This window comes from Nicotiana sylvestris, chromosome 12 (genome assembly GCF_000393655.2).
Source record: "Nicotiana sylvestris chromosome 12, ASM39365v2, whole genome shotgun sequence".
Classification (NCBI taxonomy): Eukaryota; Viridiplantae; Streptophyta; class Magnoliopsida; order Solanales; family Solanaceae; genus Nicotiana; species Nicotiana sylvestris.
Window position 1 is genome coordinate 113013573 of NC_091068.1, and position 25681 is coordinate 113039253.

Below are 25681 nucleotides of genomic sequence, written 5' to 3' on the forward strand. Positions count from 1 at the left end.
TTAATTAGTCATGTACTTTACTAATTATTAATAGCTAAATTGTGGATGAAATGAATGTCTTTGTTTATGTCTTAAATTTTAGATTTCTAATTTCACACTTCCACTTTGTTTAAGATCTTATTTTCAAATTTACAATACAAGTTACATTCTTTACATCAAGAATGTGCCATTCTTGTTGGATAAAAGGTTGGATCTTTTGTTTCACTTTATATGTGATTCTTTTAATTAAATTTGTTCTATTGTAATATTCTTTTAATATTTAGTTTCTATTTTGTTGAGTTTGTAGGAGAATGAAAGAATAATGTCCATCTTGGAGAATGAAAGATTGAATTCTACAATATTCATGTAAATTTTTCACATAATCTCTCAAAATTTACAATATTTTTATAACTCTATTTTTTATTATTTTGAATTTTCTTAGTCGTATCCCCTCATCCGTATCCATATCCGAACCCCCGAATCTTAAAATTTAGATTTTGCCGAATCCGATACTCGGATCCGTCCCCGTATCGGATAGCGGCACCCAAGTCCAAGCAACTTAGCTTACGATGGAGGATCGGATTGGAGGTAATCCCGTTACATAGGCTGAGGCGGTGGATTTCCACAACTGCATTGAAGTATGTGGTTTAACTGAACTACCTCGTCAAGGGAATAGATACACGTGGAATTACAGACATTATGGTTAAAGGATTTATTCTAAAATTGACTGGGCTTTCATCAATGGTGAATGGCTTGATTCTATGCTTTCATGTAAAGCTAAGTTTCTACCTGAAGGTATTAGTGACCACTGCTCTCTGAAGATAGCATTAAAAGAGGAGGAGCCTAGAGTTTCAACAGAATGAGCATGAGAATTATCAAAAGTTCAAACAATCATCGTATTAAGGAGAGATGTTTTTGCAGCAGAAAAGCAAAGCCACTTGTTAGCGGAAACGTAAAAGAAAGAACACAAGATTTAACGTGGTTCGGATCAAAATAATCCTACGTCCACCAGAGAACAGTTGCCTTTTTAATATTAACAAAGGAAGGGGAGAGTTCCCAATTACACTTAAGAGAATTTCTCTCTTAACTCTCTACTCACTACAATGTGTTGTATTATTTTTGGGATGGTTTCTACAAATGAAGGAGTGCATCTATTTATAGAGGTAAAGACCTCCTCTTGATGTCATTGGTGACATCAAACTACCTCCTCTTGATGTCATGGGTGACATCAAAGGAGGAAGCTTCCTCCTAGCATCCACACCAACTCTTTCCACCAACTCTTCCAATTGGCATGTCATTGTTGACTAAACATAAACCAACACCTTCAATCTCCACCTTGGTTTGCGTTTCGAGCGTGCGTGTGAACAACTCTGGCCAAAACTTCTAAGCTTACTGGGCAACCCCGTTGTAAGAAACAAGAAGAATCAAACCATTGTTGAACATACCACCTCCACCTAACAACTGTTCTCTTCGGAGTTGCATCAGTTGATGCACACCCCCGCCAAGTCCTTGCAGTGTGCAAACTTAGCGAGTGGGACTATCTTGGTCAACATATCTGCAGCATTATCGTCTGTGATAACCTTCACGACCTTGATAGTTCCCTCTTCAACAACATCTCGAATAAAATGAAATCTGACATCAATGTGTTTAGTGCGCTCATGAAATCTCTGATTTTTCATTAGATGAATAGCACTCTGACTATCACATCTAAGAGTTGATTCCAGCTGAACCAAACTCAATTCCGCTACTAAACTTTTCAACCAGATAGCTTCCTTTACCGCCTCCGCTGCTGCCATGTATTCTGCTTCTGTCGTAGACAAAGCGACAATCGACTGCAAAGTCGACTTCCAACTAACGGCACTGCCAACGAGGGTAAAGATGTATCCAGTTGTGGACCTTCTTCTGTCAAGATCTCCTGCATAGTCAGAATCTACATAACCGAGAATTGAAATACCTCCACCACTTTTTCGAAAGGTCAGACCAACACCAGAAGCTCCTTTGAGATATCTCAATATCCACTTGACAGCTTCCCAATGCCTCTTTCCTGGGCTGGACATGTATCTACTTACCACACTTACAGATTGAGCAATATCTGGACGTGTGCATACCATAGCATACATAATGCTACCAACTGCACTGGCATAAGGAATCTTTGACATATGCTCCACCTCATCCTCGGACTGAGGCATTTGTAACTCTGAAAGTTTAAAATGAGGAGCTAATGGTGTACTTACAGGCTTGCACGTATGCATATTGAATCTCTTGAGAACCCTTTCAATATACCTCTTCTGAGAAAGATGTACAACACCGTCTTCTCTTGAAATCTCCATACCAAGGATTTTCTTTGCAGCTCCTAAATCCTTCATGTCAAATTCCTTACTCAACAGTTTCTTCAAAGCATTTATCTCTGTAATGTTGTTAGCAGCAATAAGCATATCATCAACATACAACAGTAAATAAATCATTGAGTTACCAGACATCTTCTTGTGATACACACAGCTATCAAATGCACTCCTTGAGAATTCATGTGTAGTCATGAATGCATCAAACCTCTTGTACCACTGTCTAGGGGATTGCTTCAAACCATACAAAGACTTCTTTAGTTGGCATACGTGATCTTCTTTTCCCTCAGCTAGGAAACCTTCAGGCTGATCCATATAGATTGTCTCTTCTAGATCACCGTGTAAGAAAGCAGTTTTGACATCAAGCTGTTGAAGCTCCAAGTCAAATTGGGCAACCAATGCTAGTAGCACGCGAATTGAGCTATGCTTCACGACTGGAGAGAAAATCTCATTGTAGTCAATTCCCTCCTTCTGACTGAATCCTTTTGCAACCAATCTCGCCTTGAACCTAGCATCTTCCACTTCAGGAATTCCCTCTTTCTTTCGGTAGACCCACTTGCATCCAACTATCCTCTTCCCCTTTTGTCTTTTCACTAAGACCCATGTCTGATTCTTGTGAAGAGACTCCATCTCTTCAATCATGGCTAACCGCCATTGTACAGCATCCTTGCAAGAAGTTGCTTCAATATACAAGGAGGGCTCCAGATCCTTAATCTCTTCTTGTGCAGCTACGAATGCATATGCAATCAAGTTTGCTTGATCTATAAGGCGTTCCGGTTCTCGTGTTTGCCTCTTCTCCCTCCCCTTTGCAATTGTGTATGGTTCATTGACAGCAAGTTCTTCAAGGTCTACATCTTCTGACTCATCTTTAACCTGAGTCTCTTGATCCTTTTCCTTGGCAAGCTCCACCGGAAGCTCCACCTGCTCGTCGTTCTTGTTTCCTGAAAACTCCACGGAAACTTTACGGGGATCAAGTATAGAGGATTCATCAAAGGTGACATCTCTACTAACTATAAATTTGAGTAAAGACAAACACCAAAGTTTGTACCCTTTTACTCCATCCACATACCCTACGAATATGGCCTTCTTAGCCCTTGGTTCAAGCTTTCCTTCATTAACGTGATAATAAGCTGGACACCCAAATACTCGTAAGTATGAATAGTTAGAGGGTTCACCTGACCATACCTCATTCGGAGTCTTAAAGTCAATTGCCGATGCTGGAGATCGATTGACAATATGAGCAGCAGTGTGAACTGCTTCAGCCCAAAATACTTTGGACATTTTGGCTTGTAGGAGCATACAACGAGCCTTTTCAAGAAGAGTTCTGTTCATTCTCTCGGCAACTCCATTCTGCTGTGGGGTATGCCTGACAGTCCTATGTCTTGAGATCCCATGAACCTTGCAGAATTCATTAAACTCTTCATTGCAAAACTCCAAGCCATTGTCTGTGCGAAGATACTTGATTTTCCGCTCCATTTGATTTTCAACCAAAATCTTCCACTCTTTAAATGCTTCAAAAGCATCACTTTTTGCCTTCAAAAAATGCACCCAAACCTTTCGTGAGAAATCATCAATAAAAGTGAGAAGATACCTCTTTTTGCCCTTCGATGGAAGTTTAGAGGGACCCCATAAATCTGAATGGATGTAGTCTAGCACTCCTCTTGTCTTGTGTTTGCCAGTGCTGAAGCTGACCTTCTTTTGCTTCCCTAGAACGCAGTGCTCACAGAAGTCAAGTGTGCTGATCTTCTCACCTTCCAAAAGGTTACGATTGCTCAACATCTCCAGTCCACGTGCGCTCATATGACCCAGTCTCATGTGCCATAGTCTTGCCTTGTCATCATTAGATAACTGCACTGTAGATGCATTTGCAGAGCCAACAATGGTGCTTCCGGCCAATGTGTAAAGGCCGTTCTCCAGCTTGCCTTTCAGCATGACTAAAGAACCTTTAGTCACCTTTATAGTTCCTGCTTCGCTCATGTACCTGTAGCCTTGTTCATCCAGAGTACTCAGGGAGATCAAATTCTTCTTCAGATCAGGAACATGACGGACTTGTGTAATAGTCCTCACGACTCCATCATGGCAGCGAACCCGAACTGAGCCAATGCCAACTATTGCACAAGTTGCATTATTGCCCATTACTACGGTTCCTCCACTTTTCTCATAGCTGCTAAACCAGTCTTTTCGGAACGTCATATGCAGAGTGCAAGCAGAGTCTAACACCCATTTGTTTCCATAACTACTATTATTATTACACGATGTTGTTAGTACATAATCATTATCAAAATCATGTACCTGTTCAACTGTGGATGCACTCGCCTTTTCCTTGGACTTTGACATTGGGCAGTCTCGTTCAAAGTGCCCCTTCTTGCCACAACCCCAACACTCTGTATTCTTCTTGTTCACACGAGACTTTGATCTGTGCTTTGATTTGCTCTTTCCCTGTTGGCTAGTCCGGCCTCTCACAAAGAGCCCACTTGCCTGGTCATCTCTATCTCCTTCAATGTGCCTCCGCACATCACTAGAGTTAAGTGCCTGCCGCACTTGCTCAAGCTTGATAGGCTCCTTGCTATACATCATTGAATTCTCAATATCACGATATCCTGAAGTCAATGAAAATAGCAAAGCACATGCAAGCGTCTCCTCCTCCTTTTTAATTCCTGCAATCTGTAAGTCCATGACAAGTTTATTGAACGCATCTAAATGATCTTGTAACGAAGTACCTGACCCCATATTAAATGTGTGAAGACGCCGTTGTAACAACATCCTTGTTGTCACTGATCGGTCTTGGTATAGCCCTTCTTGCTTTTCCCATAACTGTTTGGTCGTCTCTTCGGTACCCGTACTCACTTCACAAAGCACGTTAGGTGCAAGGGATAGTTGGATTGCACTCAATGCATCCCCTTCAATCTTCTCCTTGTCGGGAGCTTGATATATCCTTAGGATACTTTCCGTCAATAGCATGGATTGAACCTTCCCTCCGCAGTAACGCCATCATCTGGATCTTCCAGATATTGAAGTTGTTGCGTCCACTGAATCTATCAATTTCAAACTTCATGGAACTCATCTTTGCTTGTTCTTCCTCCTTGGATCGTTAAAGAATCATGTTGCTCTGATACCAATTGTTAGCGGAAACGTAAAAGAAAGAACACAAGATTTAACGTGGTTCGGATCAAAATAATCCTACGTCCACCAGAGAACAGTTGCCTTTTTAATATTAACAAAGGAAGGGGAGAGTTCCCAATTACACTTAAGAGAATTTCTCTCTTAACTCTCTACTCACTACAATGTGTTGTATTATTTTTGGGATGGTTTCTACAAATGAAGGAGTGCATCTATTTATAGAGGTAAAGACCTCCTCTTGATGTCATTGGTGACATCAAACTACCTCCTCTTGATGTCATGGGTGACATCAAAGGAGGAAGCTTCCTCCTAGCATCCACACCAACTCTTTCCACCAACTCTTCCAATTGGCATGTCATTGTTGACTAAACATAAACCAACACTTTCAGCCACTTTTATTCAGTAATCAAGCATGGGAGACTTAAGAGGCTACTAAAAAACTTAAGGATGAAGAAGGTGAATGCCAATCTGATCCAGATGTAATTCCTAAACTGTTTGTGGACTACTATAAAGAGTTACTTGGGAAGAAAGCTGATTCAAGAGTGAAAGCCTTTAGGGGTTTCTTGAGTAATGGTTCACTTTTAGGAAAGGAGCAGCATGTAGACTTGTTGAAGCCATTGCAGGGAAAGATGTAAAAATTGCAGTGTTTCATATTGAGAGTAGTAAGAGCCCTAGGTCCAGATGGATATGGTAGTGGATTTTTTTAAGCTACTTGGAACATCATAGGGAGGACATCATTGCAGTTCTGATTTTTTTCAGAATGATAAACTACTAAAGCAACTGACTCGACAAGCATTGCCTTGATTCCAAAGATAAGTGTTCCTGAGTATGCCAGTCAATTTAGACCAGTCTCTTGTTGTAATATGTTGTATATATGTATTTCCAAGAAGATCTGTAGCAAGCTAAAGAAAGCTATCACTCATATTGTAGCTGACAACCAAGCAGCTTTTGTGAAAGATCCATGATGCATAATGTCCTCGTCGGCCATGACATACTGAGGCATTATAATAGGAAAACTTCTCCAAGATGTCGGATGAAAATTGATCTTAGGAAAGCTTATGACATGGTAAGTTGGGAATTCTTAGAAGAGATTTTGATTGGTATTGGTTTGCTAGAAAGATTCACTATTATGACATGTGTGTCTTTTCCAAAGTTCTCTATCAATGTTAATGGTGAGAGTCATGGATATTTTGAAGGAAAAAGAGAGCTCATGCAAGGAGACCTTGTCTCTCCTTTACTATTTGTCCTAGTCATGGAGTATCTTTCAAGAATACTAAGGAGTATGATTGAATTGCCTGGTTTCAAGTATCACCCTATGTGTAAGCAGTTAAAATTTATTCATCTTATTTTTTCTGATGACTTAATGATATTTTGCAAAGGTAATTTAGGTTCTGTGACCACTGACAAGGGTCATTGAAGCCCTGACACACTTTAGCAAAGCTTCAGGGTTGGTTGCTAATATGGAGAAGTTTAGCATATTCATGGCTGGGGTGGATGATCATACAAAAGAATTATTGTTGGCTAAGACAGGCTTCTCCCAAGGTTCTTCTCCTATTAGATACCTTGGTTTGCCAGGAAATGGAGCAAGTAGGAATGTCACCAGTTGATTGAGAAGATTACTAGCAGGATTAATTTCACATACTCCAAACAATTATCATATGCAGGGAGGCTTCAAGTGATCAATGTTGTCTTGTTTTCAATCCATAGCTTTTGGGGGGCTGTATTTATTCTGCCACTAAGTGTTTTAAAGAAAGCTGATAGAAAATGTAGAGATTATCTTTGGGGCTGTTCAGAAGAGAAGAGGAATGTTTCCTTGGTAGCTTGGGAGAAAGTCTGTTTTCCCAAGAAGTGTGGGGGTTTGAATATTAAAGGGTGCGTGAACCGGAATATGGCATCTGCTGGAAAATTATTATGGCAGCTAACTGAGAACAAGGCCTCTCTTTGGGTCAAAGAGGTCCACCATGGCATTTATATGAAGACTGACTCAAACATATTTTTTTTGAAAAAGGTAACATAGTTGTATATTGATATAAGACTTCACTAAAATTGTGAAGTCCCCCATAATTACAAAAAAGGATGCCCTAGCAAGAAGACTGACTCAAACATATGGATACATAAAGCTCCACAAGACTGCAGTTGGTACTGGAAGAAACTAAACTTCCTGAAAGAGGACATGCAGGTTTGGTATAAGCAAGGGAGGTACATCCTAACTCCTGGAGGAACTATTCTATAACAGAAGTTACATTTCCATTATTGGGACCCATGGAAGGCTGGAGATTGCTGAACTCATTTGGAGTGGAGTAGCTCAATCAAAACATAGATTTATAGTATGGATGGCTGTTCAAGGAAGGCTGCTCACACAGGAAAGATTACTCAAATTACATATTCCTGTGGAAGATATGAGATGCTGCTTATGTGATACTCTAAGCAGCACTTGTTTGTGGATTGCAATTGGACAAAAACTGTTAGGAAACCATTTATGCAATGGGCTGGTATTAAAATACAAGTTGGATAGCTACAACAAATCCTAGGCAGCATCAAAAGGAAGCATTGGAAGCAATTCAAGGAGGAGGTGATAGCAGCAATCCGGGGAGATATGATCTATCATATATGAGAGCTAGGAATTGGAAATTATTTAAAGGAGTAAATGCCATACTGAGGTAGTAGTCACACAGATTAAGAAGGAAATTGTAGAGAGGATAGATTTACTTAAACTTTCTAAGAGAGTGAATAGATGTAGAGGTTTTTTTCCAAAGTTTACTGTGTAACTAGTGACTTGTCTTGAGGCCTAAGTTTCACTTCACCCTTCCTACAAGGTGGTTGTGGGATTATGTGTTCTTTAAGTATTCTGTTTATTTGTTGTTATCAATGGTAATATTCGCAGTAGTTAGCAAAAAGGTTTAGTTACGAAATCTTGAGGATGCCAGAGACAGCAAAGATCTCTAGGTTTATGGCTTGTTAATTTTGTACTCAACATTTAAGTTGATGCAGCTCACTGGAAAAAGAAAATTTTATCAAGATATCTCTCTCGTCTTAGCCTAAAGGGATTAAATCCGCTCTTTTTAAATTCCAGAAGAAGATCACCAAATGAGTCATCCATTTAACCATAGGCAGCAGTATCAAACAGTTTTTGCTTGTTAAAGAGAATCCCAACTGAACTAAATAGCTGATCCATCCAAAAGGCTTCATCTTCAGCAATCTTCTGGGAGAGTTTCATAAGGAAAGGGGAACTGAATGAAAAGTGGCAACAGAAAACGTATATTGTCTGCTTACATGTTCACGAGGATTCATTATATAGACATGTTCAGCTGAAGGAGAAAAAGTTAGCAAAATAAAGGAAGTAATCTACCTGTGTGACCGTAGGAGAGTCATAACCATGAAGTCAGAATCCGTAAGGAGTATATTTCCTTGGGCATATAGTTCTAATAGAACATAATGAGCATTGGCACCTAGTCCAAACTGAAAGAGAACTATCTGAACCCAAAAAAAAATGAAGAATGGATAATATAACAGATTATGAAATTAACCACTAATTGTAGGAGAAAGAATTAATGAAAATTCCCAAACAATGAAATAAACCCAATGCAATGATAGAGCTATAGCATATGCAATATACCCTGTCATAACCAAGTTGCCGCACATCCTCCAGCCTTCTTGTCCTTATATGCTTCCTCAATTTGAGCGTAAATCCAGATGGTGTGTTACTTTTGTCCCTAAAAAGAGAAATCGAAACATAAAACTTCAGATAAACCGGGAAAGAACCCAGCATGGAGAATCCACAGCATATGTCATTGATCAACAAAGAAGTAATGCACTTGCTATGGACAATCAAACTATGGTTGACAGCAAAAGACATCCATCCAAAAATATCCAAGCTTACGTTTCTAAATTATTAAATCCTAACTTGGATGTCCTACTTATATATTAAAAAACAACCACCACGCTTCAATCCCAACTAGTTGCCATGATGGCATCTAAATCCTCTATATCAGTTCTTTTTTATTTGGATCTATTTCATTCCAATATGCAGAAATAATAGGATATAGGTCCTCCGAATCTCACAAACATCCATATCCCACCCTAATGTAAATGTGATTCTACTTATGTCCTTTTTAGTGCATATAGTATTTCTTTTCACCTATCAAAAAATAAGATACCAAATTCACTGAAAATTATCAATATCATATTTTCTGTTTCTACTTAAGTACTTTTTAGTGCATTTAGTATTTTGTTATGTATCAAAGACAACAATTAAACTGAAAATTGTCAACTAATTGTAGATTGAGGCAAAATTGATTGATTCATGGACTTATACCATAACTTGAACTTTCTAGTATTATGCCAAATGCACCAAAAACTACCAAAATCAAGGGTGTGTTTAGTAAGAAGAAAAGAAAATATTTTTTTATTTTCCCAAATTTGGTTGGCTTAAATGTTTTGAAAATATTTCACTTATGAACACATTCCTCCAAATGACTTACCTACCAAAAGGAGGGAAAACATTTTCCAAAACTCTATATCAACCTTTCACACCCTCAACCCACCCCCGCCACCACCCCTACCCCTACCCCTACCCCCTCACCCTCCACCCCCACCCCCCATCCTTGCCCTCATCCATGCTACCGCCACCCCGGGCCTCTAGACCCCCATATACCAACCTCTCCCATTCTTACCCATTTCGTCTCCCATAGTGTTAGATTATATTTTTGTCAAAAAAATATTTTCCGCTAACCAACCAATCACTAGAAAATAAGTAAGAAAATCACTTATTTTCAAAAAAATATTTTCTAGGAAAACATTTTTCCTTCATACCAAGACACACCCCAAATTTCATAGTTCCCTAATCCCTCCGTTTCAATTTATTAATCCTATTTCCTTTTTAATAATTTAAAAAAGAAGGACCCCTTTCAATATTTAGAGACAATTAAATTTTAACTTCTAATTTTTCCTTTAATGAGAAACTTTACAAAAATTATCGCATGTTTAAGATCACAAGTATCAAAAATTGCAACACCACAAGTTCTAAAAGTCTTCCTCTCTTTCTTAAACTTTGTTCCCAGTCAAATTGATTCACATAAACTGAAAAGGGGAGTAGTTTTATAATGAAGTCGAAATGAAAGAGAAGCATATTTGGCTACAGCAGATAAGCAAGAAAACTATAGAAAAGGAAACCAGATGCACGGTAAGTTATACAAGTAGAGTTACATTTATATTAACTCAGGTCCAGGAACGGAGCTATGTAGAGCCAAACTTCGTCGGAAAATTATATTGTGCACATAAGGCAACAAAATTTTTAATTATATGCATATTGTTAAATCCCTTTATTAGCATAAGGGAAGATTCTAGTGTACCAGCAAAAGGATTCAAAAATTGCTTTAGGTTGCTGGTTCATACCTCAGGGTGACATTCTAGTATTGTTTTAAATCCCCTTGTACATATTACTAGCTCCGCCATTGATTAGGTCCATATAAAAAATTATACTAAAGGCACTGAAATTTATCAAAATCAAATTTCATGTTTTCCTGTTTTCAGTTTAAAAGTAAAAGAGTAAAAAAAATATAGGTACCGAAGATAATCAGTGGTATGCAAACGAACGCCACTTTCCACGAGCAATAAAACCTTCTCACTCTCCCCTGACTCAGTAACTCCACTGCTGTTCATTAGCTTAAACACATAAGTCTGCAATCCAACACACATAACAAACATCAGCCAATCGCGGTTTTACACAAATAAATTTTAAAAAAAAACTAATCAGAAAGAAACAAAAGAAAGGAAATGGGAAAACCTTTGGGGAAAGATCATAAACGTTGGAACAACGCATTCCGATTAACCGGCGCAAGCATTTGACTTCTGCGGCCACATCCGCGGTGTTCATTCGCACCTTCACCATCTTCGATTACAGTTTCTCTGCAAACACAAAGGGTTAAATGAAGCTTCCCTTTCTCTGGTTGGTTAGGGATTTTGATTTTTGGAGCTAACTCAAAATACCATTGACGTATCCATTATATATTAGATTAGTTCAATGCTTTTAAATTTTTTAATGATTAATCAGTCAAATTAAAATTGTAAATCCGCCACCTGTAGTTGGGGCTTGTTGTCTAGTCTAAGTGCTGTTTCTTTTTTTTATTTTTCTTGTTTTGTCTTTGAGCAGTAAATATTTCATAATTTTGGTAAATAAAATTATTTAATTAATAAAAATAAATTAAGCATATATAACCTTCAATTAATTAAAACTTTTACCATTGATCCCTTTGCTTGTAAACTTTTCACAAATTTACCATTATTATCTATTATTCCACCACTTAATTATCCATGTATTATGTTAAGCTAAAAGTGATATAGTTATAAAAATCCAAATATAACATATTTCCTAAACAAATAGACCAAAAACATATATTCTACTTAATTGTAAGTTAAATGTATTCAGGTAATACCGGAAAAACTAAAATCACACTTTACTAATAACAGGGGCCAAAAATGCATATCCCACGTTTAGTGCAATTTTGTCTCGTGCCGGTCCTCCTCCATCTCTTGCTTTTGTGACCTTTTCTTTTGTTTTTAACTTGAACATTTTGACCAATCACTGCTATTGGACAAAACATTCGAATTTTTTGGTGAAAATTAGCCCCTCGGCATTCACTATATAAACGTGTGGATTTATTATAATATTCAATAATATTGTAACTATTTTATCATTAATAAACTTTAACTGAATATAGTTTGAAACTGAAATTGGTGGGTTATGTCAGGCCAAGGCAGTAGTGCAACACTAAAGCTACACTTGAAGGCATTGATAGCACGCTATTGGATAGACCTTCCCCTAAAAAAATTGTGTGAGTCATCTATATTAAACTGATACGAACATATACTATATTTGATCTTAGCCAAAAAGTCGAGAGGTGTATGCTTTTTCATATGTGTCACTTAGACTCTTTTATATCTAACTTTGTACATAGGAGCTCTGCTATTCATTCGATGTGAGACTAGAAGAGCTTCTATACATCCCCTAAGAGATAAGATTATGTTGATGTGCGAACAGAGTACTACATTGGTAGCTGAAAAGATAAGAACGTATATATAAGGTGTTAGAACTGTCAATATGAGCTTGGCCCGCTGGGCCGGTCCAGCGCAGCCCGTGATTTAATAGGGTTGGGCTAAGATTTTTGGAGCCTATTTAAAAATGAGGCTTTTAAGCGCGGCCCAGGTAAGCCTGTGGCCCATAAGGCTTGACCGAGGATGAGTTAGACTGGCCCGTGGGCTTAATTATTTAAATAAAAATATAAAAATATAAAAAGCAAAAAATAACAAAAAAGAATAGTCCAATCTCAAACTAGTAGCATTTTTATGTGAATTCAAATGTTTTTTGTTCTTAAAATTTTAGTTATTTCTTAATGTTTAACTAATTAATATCGCATATAATTATAGATATAGATGAAAATGAAGATGTTAAGACATCTTTGTTTCACGAAACGATCCAAATGTTTTTGATGATGATAATTTGTTAGTGTTGGATATGCCATGAGCACCTTAAATATATTTTTTAGTTTGTTTTGAGTATTAACTTTTAATAAATGAAATATTGTCCTCCTTTTTGTGTTTTGTAGTAATCTATTAAAATAATATCAAAGATTGTTAAGTTTACAGAAGCTTTCTATCCAACAAGTATGTTTTTAGTCTAATCTCGAAGAAGTAGAGACGAGAGGTCGACTTCGACACTTACTAGTGGTCCAATAATGATATATTATTAATGCGAATAATCATGGATTTATTAAGAATGACAGTAATTTCAAATAAGTCACGAACAGGTAAAAGTTCCTTTTTATATTAAAGGTCTCCGGATTCATAATCCATTAGTTTTCAATTATCTCAAGTCGGGGAGAGCAAATATCAATAAATCTCAAGGCAAGCAATACAAGCATGCGCAAATCATGCCGAGGTCGTACGGCCCGATCCAACAATTTTTAAACTGTGCACTGCCGCGGGTCGAACGACACGAACCATAGATGCATCTATTATACCGCTCGCGAATCATACATGCGACACAGTCAAATATAAATAAACACAACAATCAGTCAATCAAGAATTCATCAAGGAACAATTATCCAAGGAAGAGCCAATTCTCTTTTAACAATTCAAGAAAATGAAGTTTAATCTTTTTTAGAAATTCATTTACTAATTCGATGTGATTTAAGCAAATCAAACTGTCAATAAAATTACAGATATTCCAAATATAGCATGCTTTTGGGTCCTAAACTACCCGGACTTAAACATAATAGTAGCTACGCACGGACTCTCGTCACCTCGTGCGTGCGTAGCCCTCATAAATAGGAGCACACAACCAATTAACTTACCTATGGGGACAATTCCCTCTTACAAGTTTAGAAAGGAGACTCAGCTCGCCCCGAAGATCCATAACTGGCATTCCACGCTCTTCCGAAGACTCGCATCAATGCACAATACTCCAAAACTATCCAATTATTATGCAAATCCATTTATATATGTTCAATTACTCATTACAATCCAATTTATAATAATTCCTAACCCCGATCGAAAAGTTGACAAAAACACCCTCGGGCCCACGTGCCCGAATTCCGAAATTTTCGAAGATGAGGTTTACCCATGAACTCACGAACTCAAATATATGATTTTCTCTTAATTTCATACTCAAAATCGTGGTCAAATTCCAAGAATATCAATTTTCTAAGTTTTCCCTCAAACCCCAAGTTTTCTACAAATTTCCTTGTCCAAATCCGTATATAATTATGTATTTAGCATAAATTACTTACCTCATGCTTGGTGGTGAAAATGGCACCTCAAAGTTGCTCCAAAATCGGCTCCAATGGAAGAAAATGGGATTGAAATGAACCCAGCCCCCGATTTAAAGGAACCTCACTACCTCCAGCATTTCCGCACCTGCGGTCCCTTGACCGCTTTTGCGGTTCCGCAAGTGCGAGCCACTCTACCGCTTCTACGGTTTCCTCCAGACTCCCCTTTTTCGCTTCTGCGCCTCGTCCACCGCATGTGCGATCCCGCTTCTGCGGCTCCATGACCGCATCTGCGGTCTCTTCACTTCTGGCCAAAACTGCATCTGCGGCTCTTCTGACTACTTCTGCGGCCCAAATTTCGCAGGTGCGGTTATATCAGCAACCAGCAACTTCAGCCCTTTCAAAAATCCTATTTTCAATCTGTTAACCACCCAGAATCCACCTGAGGCCCTAGGGACCCCAACCAATCATACCAATCAGTCCCAAAATACATTACGGACTTGCTCAAGGCCTCAAAGCATAGCAAATAACGCTAAAACCATGAATCGACCTCCTATCCAAGCTTTATGAACTTTAAAACTTCAAACTTCTACTCTCGATGTTTAAACCTATCAAATCACGTCCGATTGACTTCAAATATTGCACACAAGTCATATTCGATATTACGGACCTACTCCAACTTTCGGAATCGAATTTCGACCCCGATATTAGAAAGTCCACTTCCGGTCAAACTTCTCAAAAACCTTTAAATTTCTATATTTAGCCAAATGACTTCAAAATGACCTACGGACCTCCGAATTCACTTCCGATCGCGCTCCCAACTCCAAAATCACCATACGGAGCTACTCCCAAACTCGGAATCCCAACGGACATCGATAACACTGAAATGCACTTCAAGCCAAACTTATGAAATTTCTTCCAAAATGCTAACTTCCACAATAGGCGCCAAAACGTTCCTTGGTCTTCCAAAACCCGGTCTAGGCATACGCCCAAGTCCGAAATCATCATACGAACCTGTTGGAATCTTTGAATCCAAATTCTGAGGTCATTTACTCCAAATTCCGATCCTAGTTAATTCTTTCAACTTAAAGCTTTCGAAATGAGAATTCTCTTTCCAAATTAACTCCGAACTTCCCGAAATTCAATTCCAACCACGCGTACAAGTTATAATACCTGAAATGAAGTTGCTCATGGCCTCATACTGCTAAATGACGCGCTATAGCTCAAAATGACTGGTCGGATCGTTACAGCGCCGCCAAAAATCGCCTACGACAGCGGCCCGTCTCCAAACATCACCCTATAATCCCAGCCTCCTCTCATCTCCGATCTACCTCCAAATTTCCTCAATCCCCACTAGAACTCCCTGAATTTCAAATCTCAGAAACCCTAGAAACCTAACTTTGCCTTTTTCTAATTTCTTTGATAAATTCAACCCGTTTTGACCTAAAACTTGGTTTTGCTCACTTCGAAGTTACCGGAATCCGCCGGCCAGAGTTTCATCGTCACCAGTGCTCGTTGGTTTGCCTCAGTCACTGTCTCCTTTAAGCTCTAAATCAGTATATCTCTCTTCTTATCTTTTCCTATCCTTTTGTTATTTTCTTTTCTTTTTTGGATTGTTAACTAAGTTTTAATTTTTAAATTGCATGATCAATTAGAATGGTTAATGAATTGATTTAGTTTATTTGAAAGTATGATTAATTAATTAATTGCATAATTAGTAGTCCAATTACATACTAATAAGTTTTAATTACCTAAGTTTAATGAATTGTTGAAAGTTTGATTTTGTGCACTGGTTTTCGGTTCAGAATCGTATATGCCTTTTGGTTGTGGCTATTTGTGATAATTAGAAAACTTTAGGAGGGTAAATGAGATAGAAAATTAGGGAATCTTTCTTTTAGCTACTGGAAAGTTCTAGAAGGGTCTTGAAGGGGTTTAAAATGCAGTATTTCAAAAGCAAAAGGAGAGGGAAAACAAAAAAAACTTAGAAAATAGGCTAAGGGACAACTGTCCTTTTATTGTTAGAAAATATGCTATTTTCCTAAATTTTAGGGAAGGCTAACAGATTCTTCTTAGATTCTCTCATTCTCTATCCTCTTGCACATCATTTTCTATATAAGACCTCACCTTCTTTCACTTACATACAAGAAAAAATCCTCTGAAAAAGCCAAATCCTCTCTTCATTTTTACTGATTCACTGATGTTCCTAAAAGAAGAACACTCTGAAAATTCAGTAAAATACATAGGAAAACAAAAACAAAATGAAGAGTTTCAAACTTTTATCTGCCTTGTGCTTTTCCACTTCACTTCTTTTACTTTATGTCACGACCCAAAATTCCTACCGTCGGGACCGTGATGGTGCCTAATATTTTACTTACTAGGCAAGCTAACGTTAGAATATTTTATCCATTTTTAACAGTTTAAAATTACTTAATGAGAAAAAACTAAAACTATTGCAATAATCCAAAGTAATAATGCGGAAGCTAAAATAGCCAAACGTCTCATACATCCCTGAACCCGGTGTCACAAGTGTACGAGCTACTAGAATAGTACAAACAAGGGGCTGAAATAATATAAAGTTGTCTGAAAAGAAAATATACGACCAAATAAAAAGGGAAAGGGACTACAGGAGCTGCGGGTGCTGAGCAGCTGTACCTCAAGTCTCCATGAGCTATCCAATCCGAGCACGCTAATAACCGTCGCTGATACCGACTCCAAAATCTGCACAAGAAGTGTAGAGTGTGTAGTATGAGTACAACCGACCACATGTACTTTGTAATTGTCGAGCCTAACCTCGACGAAGTAGTGACGATGTTAAGGCATGCCACTTACACTACAACATGTATGCAGTATAATAAAGACAGAAAAGGAAATATGGAACAAAATAGGGCAGTCAACTGAAGATAATAGCTAAAGCCGCAAGAACTAAGCCAGTGACGATCAGAATTACCAATCCTTAGAGTTTCAAGTGAAATTACCGAAAACCAACATAGCTCAAGAAAAAAAATACATAGGTCATTGCGGCGTGCAACTCGATCCCACCGTACAACACAATCCTCCTTTATTCCACCGTAACAATATCAACAATCAAAATCAATAAATAAATATTGCGATGCGCAACCTGATCCTACCCTATAACAATACCAGTATCACATTTCACCCTTATTTCACCGTATCAATCCAGCCTTATTTCACATATTGCGGCGTGCAACCCGATCCCACCATATTAGTACAAATTCACTTTTATTCCACCATATCAATTCACCCTTATTTTACATGTTGCGACGCGTAACCTAATTCCACCATATCAGTATCAAATACACAAAGAGCATAGTCACATCAATAATTCAAATCACAAGAACCTTTATGATCAATGAATATAACGCTGAACCAGAAAGGAAACCTTGTACAATATACATAAGTAATACCACACAGCAAGACAAGTCCACTTAATGACAATTAGAAGGTGCAAGTGAGTCAATTAAAGCAAATATCAGGGAATCATAAAGATATGAAAAGATCTAACGTTATTAACAGGAGGAAACACTGGTTAACAGGTAGAAACTAAGCATGGAAGGCATTTAGAGCATATAGCGGTTAAGACAAGGAAGGAGATAATTAAGGAAAAGCGGAAAATCAGGGAAAACAAGTAATTCGGCGACTGATCGAGGCCAACCCTACACCATTACAAAGTGGAAAGAGTGGTCGAAGCAGCTTTTACCTGAGATGGTCGGGATCGAATCCACATGGAGCTAGAATTGGTTGGGATTTGGATTCCTATCTAAATTAGCAACGCGTAGTGCTTTTAACTGCCCTTCCAATCATAGTTGGTTTTTTGATTACTTCTATTTTTATGCTAACGAGATGCTAAATTTAACTAAGAATAAAATGCTTGAAAGGTTTTCTAAATGGCTAAAGAGGCACTAGAGAAGTGACTCTCTCCTAGGTGAATACTTGACGGGATCTAAAGTCTAAGGCAAGGTTGTTATGTTAGGGATTATGATGTAGCCAATGCACGGAACTACTCACTCCATACCTCAGTAGCTCAAGTGACTTTGCCCTAATTGACTTTCTCAAGATCAATTGGGTGTCAAAATTGTGCATGCAATATAGGCTCAATTTGGGTATTACTATCTCTAGGTTTAACCATGTAATTTGGGCTATTAATCTCTTGATTACACCCCAATTCCTTATTGGACTGATTTTCCTAGACTCAAACTCTCTTTCTCAAGAAGAGCCCAAGCAAAATAGGCACAAATTAGTGTTTGCAACTACTAATTCAACATGGAAAACTCAAATCGGTCCAAATATCAAACACCCATAAACACCCAAGCCTTAAAACAAAAGACTCATCAAATACCCACACTAGGGTTGAGCCACAACCCTAGCTAATGGGTCTAGCTACTCATAATAATGGAAGAAATCAAGAAAATAGATGAAGAATAACCCATAAGATTTAATTACAAACTAAGATAATGAAGATTAAGTGTAAAAGTAACTACAAATTACTCAAAATAGAACAAAATCGCCGTTCACGTGCTCTGGAGTCTAACAGATTACAAAAGATACCCTAAAAATGTGAAAAGAATGTATTTATACTTGGCAAAATTTTCTGGATAAAAATACCCCTGACGAGGTATTGCGGTCCGCATAAAATGCACCACGGACCGCGATGAGGCTTCTTGGCTTGATTATACATTCTCTGAATCTGGCCACCGCGGGCCGCATAAAATGCACCACGGCCGCGGTGGCTTCAACTGTGATTCGCACAAAAAGGATCGTGGACCGCATTGGCTTCTATCGTCAAACTCCCAACTCTCTAAACCCCCCTCTCTGCGGACCACACAAAATGAATTGCGGTTGCAAGAAATCCTTCGCGGACCGCATTGCCTTAGGCTCCAAAAGTGCACCTCTCTGAATCTCATCACTACGGACCGTACTAAATGGATTGCGGCCGCAGTAGGTCTGTTGCAGCTATGCTTTGACTTGTTCTTGGTACTTGTGCATGTTTCACTCCTTTTTGAGCTGGTTTTGACTAATTGTCACCTTTTTGACCAAACCCTGCAAACAAGTACAACATGTAAGCTTTAAGGACTATTTTGTATACATTTTTAATCAAAATTCAAGTAAAAAGGAGTGTAAAATGAACTAGAATCCCTAGTTATCAGCGACATATAAGCACTCGTAACCTCGCATATACGCCGCAACACATGAAATTCACATAGCACATAATCCGAGGGTCCCTAATTCCCTCAAGTCAAGGTTAAACTCTAATACTTACCCCACTCCGCAGTCAATTCAGAGCTCTACCGGGGCCTTTCCCCTAGAATCCGCCTCCAAACCACTCGTATCTAACCACAATTGACTCAATAATACCAAATATTGCTAAAGGAATCAATTACAATGCATAAATTTAGAATTTTCAAACTTTCCCCTAAAAAGTCAAAAATCGACCCCGGGCCCGCTTTGTCAAAACCTGAAATTCGGACCAAAATTCGATTACCCATTCTCCCCCGAGCCTGGTTATGTAATTTATTTCAAAATCCGACCTCAATTTGAGGTCTAAATTTTAATTTTGCAAAAATCCCTAATTCTACCCAAACTCTCAATTTCTACCATGAAAAATCCTAGATTTTAGTTGAAATCTTATGAAATGTAATGGGTAATTGAAAGGAAGTAGGTTAGATTCACTTACCAACAAATTGGGGAAGAAAAACTATTGGGAACATTGCCTCTAAGATTTTCTAGTTTTGAATTTTGAAAAAATGGGCAAAATCCCATTTCTAGTCTGTTTTAATCACTGGGCGTCAGGTATTCATGGAGTTCGTGTGAAACCTAACGTGTTCGCAAAGAGCAGAGCCTTAATGGCTTACGCGATCGCGAGAGGCTACACGCATTTGCGAAGGTTTATCCCTCCTAACCTCCGCGTTCGCGAGACTGGACTCGCGTTCGCTTAGTGTAACCTCAAGTCCCCAGCTCCGACCTCACTAAACTACGTGTTCGTGTGTGACTGGCCGCATTCACGTAGAGCAGTCCCCCTAGTGCTCCGCGTTCAGGGCCGTGGTCTCGCGTTCGTGTAGAAGAAAGTACTCCCCCAACCTAGTTCACTCTTTACAATCGCGGGAGTATCTTCGCGATCGCGAAGAAGGAAACCAGATGACAGCTGAAGCTAAGAGAAAAACCAGATTTTCTAGGATTAAAACATCCGTAGCCTATCCGAAATTCACCCGAGCCCTCGGGGCTCCAAACCAATTATCCATACAAGTCCAAAAAGCTCATACACACTCGCTCGCATGATCAAAATGCAAAAATAATTCCTAGAACTACGAATCAGACACCAAATCAAATAAAATTTTCAAGAAAACTTTAAAACTTCTATTTTAACAACCGAACATCCGAATCACGTCAAACCAACTTCGTTTCTCACCAAATTTAATAGACAAGTCATAAATATATTAATGGACTTATACAAAGTTCCGAAATCAAAATACGGACCCCGTATCAATAAAATCAAACATCAGTCAATTCTTAAAAACCATTACAACTTTAAACTTTCAATATTTGACAAAAATCAATAACTCGAGCTAGGGACCTCCGAATTCGATTTCAGGCATACGTTCAAGTCACAAATCATAATATGGACCCACCGAGACCGTCAAAACATGGATATGGGTCCATTTTTTCAAAACATTGACCGAAGTCAACTCAAATAAATTTTTGAAATAAAATTTCATATTTTACCAGTTTTTAACATAAAACCTCCCGGGAAAATACCCGGACTGCGCATGCAAATTGAGGAAGGCTTAAAGAAGATATTGGAGGCTTCAGAACAAAGAATTAGGTTCTAAAACTCTAGATGACCTATCGGGTCATCACATTCTCCACCTCTAAAACAACCATTCATCCTCGAATAGACATAGAACAGTACATGGGGTGGTGAAAAGGTGTGGATATTTACTCCGCATGTCTGACTTGGACTCCCAAGTAGCTGCCTCAACCGGTTAGCCTCTCCACTGCACTCGAACTGAATGATAACTCTTAGACCTCTACTGTCGAACTTGCCGGGCTAAAATAGCCACAGGCTCCTCCTCATAAGTCAAATCCTTGTCCAACTGGACTGAGATGAAATCTAGCACATGAGACGGATCACCGTAGTACTTCCGGAGCATGGACACATGGAATACCGGATGGAATGCCGATAAACTAGGTGGCAATGCAAGCCTGTAAGCCACCTCTCCCACTCTTTCAAGAATCTCGAAAGATCTAATGTACCTAGGGCTCAACTTTCCCTTCTTTCTGAACCTCATCACACCCTTGATGGGTGAAACGTGGAGCAATACCCTCTCTCCAACCATGAATACAACATCATGAACCTTACGGTCGATATAACTCTTTTACCTAGACTGAGCTGTGCAAAGTCGATCCTGAATAATCTTGACCTTATCCAAGGTATCTTGTACCAAATTTGTACCCAACAACTGAGCCTCCCCCGACTCGAACCACCCAACTGGAGAACGGTACTGCCTCCCATATAATGCCTCATAGGGAGCTATCTGAATGCTCGACTGGTAGCTGTTGTTATAGGCAAACTCTGCAAGTGGCAAGAACTAATCCCAAGAACCTCCAAAGTCTATAAATCAAGCGCGGAGCATATCCTCCAATATCTGAATAGTGCACTCGGACTATCCATCCGTATGAAGATGAAATGATGTGCTTAACTCAACCTGCGTTCCCAACTCACGGTGTACTGCCCTCTAGAAGTGCAAGGTGAAATTCATACCTCGATCAGAAATGATAGGCACGGGCACACCGTGAAGACGGACGATCTAGCGGATGTAAGTCTCAGCCAATTGCTCTGAAGAATAGGTAACTGCCATAGGAATGAAATGCGCTGACTTGGTCAGCCTATCCACAATGACCCATAACGCGTCGAACTTCCTCTGAGTCCGTGGGAGTCCAACAATAAAATCCATAGTGGTATGCTCCCACTTCCACTTAGGAATCTCTATCTTTTGAAGCAAACCACCAGTTCTCTGATGCTTATACTTTACTTCCTAACAATTTAGACACCGGGCTACATATGCCACTATATCCTTCTTCATCCTTATCCACCAATAATGGTGCCGAAAGTCCTGATACATCTTGGCGGCGCCTGGTGAATAGAATACCAGGAACTGTGGGCCTCCTCTAGAATCAACTCACGAAGTCCATCTATATTGGGCACACAAACACGACCCTGCATCCTCAGAACGCCATCATCTCCAACAATAACCTGCTTGGCACTACTGTGCCGTACTGTGTCTCTAAGGACAAGAAAATGAGGGTCATCATATTGCCGCTCCCTGATGCGCTTAAATAAGGAAGAACGAGCGACTATTCAAGCTATAACATGACTGGGCTCTGAAACATCCAACCTCACGAACTGATTGGCCAAAGCTTGAAAATCTAATGCAAGCGATCTCTCACCAAATAGAATGTACGCAAGGCTGCCTATACTTACTGCCTTCCTACTCATGTCATCAACCACCACATTGTCCTTCCTGGGGTAATACAAAATGGTGATATCATAGTCTTTCAATAGCTCCAACCACCTCTTCTGCCTAAAATTGAGATTCTTTTGTTTGAACAAATATTGCAAGCTCCGATGATCCCTGAAAACCTCATATGACATGCCGTAAAGATAGTTCCTCCAAATCTTCAGTGCATGAACAATGGATACCAACTCTAAGTCATAAACAGGGTAATTCTTCTCATGAACCTTCAGCTGTCGCGACATATATGTAATCACCCTGCCTTCTTGCATCAATATCGCACCAAGTCCAATACGAGATACATCACAATATACCGTGTAGGATCCTGAAACTGTGGGCAACACCAACACTGGCGCCATAGTCAAAGTAGTCTTGAGCTTCTGAAAGCTCGCCTCACACTCGTCTGACCATCTGAACGGGGCACACTTCTGGGTCAACCTAGTCAATAGGGATGCTATAGATGAAAACCCCTCCACAAACTAACAGTAATATCCCGCCAAACCCAAGAAACTCGTGATCTCCGTGGCTGAAGTGGGTCTAGGCTAGTTCTGAACTGCCTCAATTTTCTTAGGATCCACCTAAATGCCCTATGTCGATACTACATGCCCCAAGAAAGTGACCGAGTCCACCCAAAACTCACATTTTGAAAACTTAGCATATAATTAGTTGTCTCTTAGAGTCTGAAGTACGATCCAAAGATGTTGCTCAAGCTCCTCTACTCTACGAAAGTAAATCAAGATATAATCAATAAACACAATTACAAAGGAATCCAAATAGGGCTTGAATACTCGGTTCATCAAATCGATAAATGTTTCTGGGGCATTTGTTGGCCCAAATGACATCACTAGAAACTCATAATGCCCATACCAAGTCCAAAAAGTTGTTTTAGGGACATCAAATGCCCTAATCCTCAATTGATGGTAGCCAGACCTCAAATCAATCTTTGAAAACACCTTGGCACCCTGAAGCTGATCAAATAAGTCATCAGCGCTAGGCAGTAGATACTTGTTCTTGGTGGTGACTTTGTTCAACTGTCGATAATCTATGCACATCCTCATCGATCCATCCTTCTTCTTCACGAATAACACAGGCACACCACAGGGCGAGACACTAGGTCTAATAAAGCCCTTATCAAGCAAATCTTGCAGCTACTTCTTCAATTCTTTTAACTCTGGCGGGGCCATACGGTATAGCAGAATAGAAATGGGGTGAGTTCCCAGAGCCAAATCAATAAAGAAGTCAATATCTCTTTCGGGTGGCATCTCCGGCAGATCTACAGGAAATACCTCTGAAAACTCACGAACAACTAGTACTGAATCCATGGAAGGAACCTCCACACTAGAATCACAGACATAAGCCAAATAAGCTAGACACCCCTTCTCGACCATATACTGAGCCTTCATATAAGAGATAACCCCACTGGTAGAATGGCCAGGAGTCTCTCCCCACTTTAATCGAGGCAACCCCGGCAAGGCTAAGGTCACCGTCTTGGCATGACAATCCAATATAACATGATAAGGTAGCCGCCAATCCATACCCAAAATGACATAAAAATCAACCATATCGAGAAGTAGGAGATCTACGTTAGTCTCAAGACTCCCAATAGTAACCACACACGAATGATAGACACGATCTACAATAATAAAATCTCTTAAAGGTGCGGACACATACACATAAGCACTCAAAGAATCACAGGGAACAACTAGATATGAAGCAAAATAGGATGACACATAGAAATAAGTAGAGCCCAGATCAAATAGAATTGAAGCACCTCTATGGCAAACTGGAACAATACATGTGATAACAAAGTCAGATGACTCAGCCTCAGGCCTGGTTGGGAAAGCATAACATCTGGGTTGGGCCCCATCACTCTAAACTATATCCCTAGGATGGCCTCTGGCTGGCTGGCCTCCACCTCTAGCAGCCTGACCTCCACCTCTAGTGTCCTGACCTCTACCTCTAATGGCCTGACCTCCACCTCTGGCTGCCTGACCCCTGCCTCTAGCTGGCTAAACGGGCGGTGGTGCAACCGGTGCCGAAATCATGGCACGAGAACTCTGTTGTGGCGTGCCGCCCGATAATCCCGGACAGGTCCTCCTGATATGCCCAAAACCACCATACTCAAAATATCCATCTTGGTGTTATGGCTATTAAAATTGAGACTGACCCCAACGGGCCGAATAACCACGGTGATAACTCTTAATAGGAGGTGCACTAATAGGAGTTGGCGGTGCACTGTAGGCTGGCTGCCCAGAATGAGGCACAAAAGGACCACGACTCCCTGAAGCACTATGGGATGCTTGAAGCACTGACTAAAATGGCATGGGAGGATGGCCCGTACCAAAAGTACCCCTGCCTCCAGATAAGGCACCACTAAAACCACCAGAATGATGCGACCTCTTATTAGACCCCTGCCCTCTCTCCTGTAAAAGAGCATTCTCGATCCGCCTGGCGACATTAGCAGTGGTCTGAAAAGAAATCTCACCCTCAGTCTCCTTGGCCACCTGAAGCTTGATAGGGTGAGCGAGTCCCTACATAAACCTCCTTACCCTCTCTCTCTCTCTCAGTAGGAAGCAGAAGAATAACATGACAGGCTAGGTCCACAAAAGTGGTGTCATACTGAGTGACTAACATACTACCATGCTGGAGACGCTCAAACTGCGTGCAGTAACTCTCTCTCAGCATGATAGGAAGGAACTTCTCAAGAAATGGCTGAGAAAACTTGTCCCAAGTAAGAGCAGGCGACCTAGCTAGTCTGGTAGATACATAATCTTTCCACCATCTCTTGGAGGAAATCGTCATTTGAAACACAGCAAAATCGACCCCATTGGTCTCAACTATACCCATGTTCCACAGCACCTCATGGCAGCGGTCAAGATAATCATGTGGGTCCTCAGAAGGTGCTCAACTAAAGTGATCTGGGAAGATCTTTGTAAACTTGTCCAAT

At 39.7% G+C, this 25681-nt stretch overlaps 2 protein-coding genes and 1 pseudogene across 2 annotated transcripts in view; all 3 read right to left on the reverse strand.

Moving 5' to 3' along the window:
- LOC104238874 (uncharacterized) overlaps positions 1-11429 on the reverse strand; it is a 41498-nt gene extending 30069 nt beyond the window's left edge. The window contains exons 1-4 of the mRNA XM_070165516.1: positions 11227-11429; positions 11008-11120; positions 9058-9154; positions 8791-8915 (exon numbers count right to left, since the gene is read on the reverse strand). Coding sequence (XP_070021617.1) covers positions 8791-8915; positions 9058-9154; positions 11008-11120; positions 11227-11331 — 440 coding nt within the window. The 5' untranslated portion in view covers positions 11332-11429. The remainder of the gene's footprint in view (positions 1-8790; positions 8916-9057; positions 9155-11007; positions 11121-11226) is intronic.
- A 747-nt stretch (positions 11430-12176) lies between these two features.
- LOC138884491 (U2 spliceosomal RNA) lies at positions 12177-12346 on the reverse strand (annotated as a pseudogene).
- An 8903-nt stretch (positions 12347-21249) lies between these two features.
- Positions 21250-23093, reverse strand: LOC138883555 (uncharacterized). Its single transcript, XM_070164249.1, has 4 exons — positions 22704-23093; positions 22406-22553; positions 21602-21794; positions 21250-21499 (listed from the first exon to the last, which is right to left on the reverse strand). The coding sequence occupies exons 1-4, from the start codon at positions 23091-23093 to the stop codon at positions 21250-21252; spliced, it is 981 nt and encodes a 326-aa protein (XP_070020350.1).
- Between the last annotated feature and the right edge of the window lie 2588 nt (positions 23094-25681).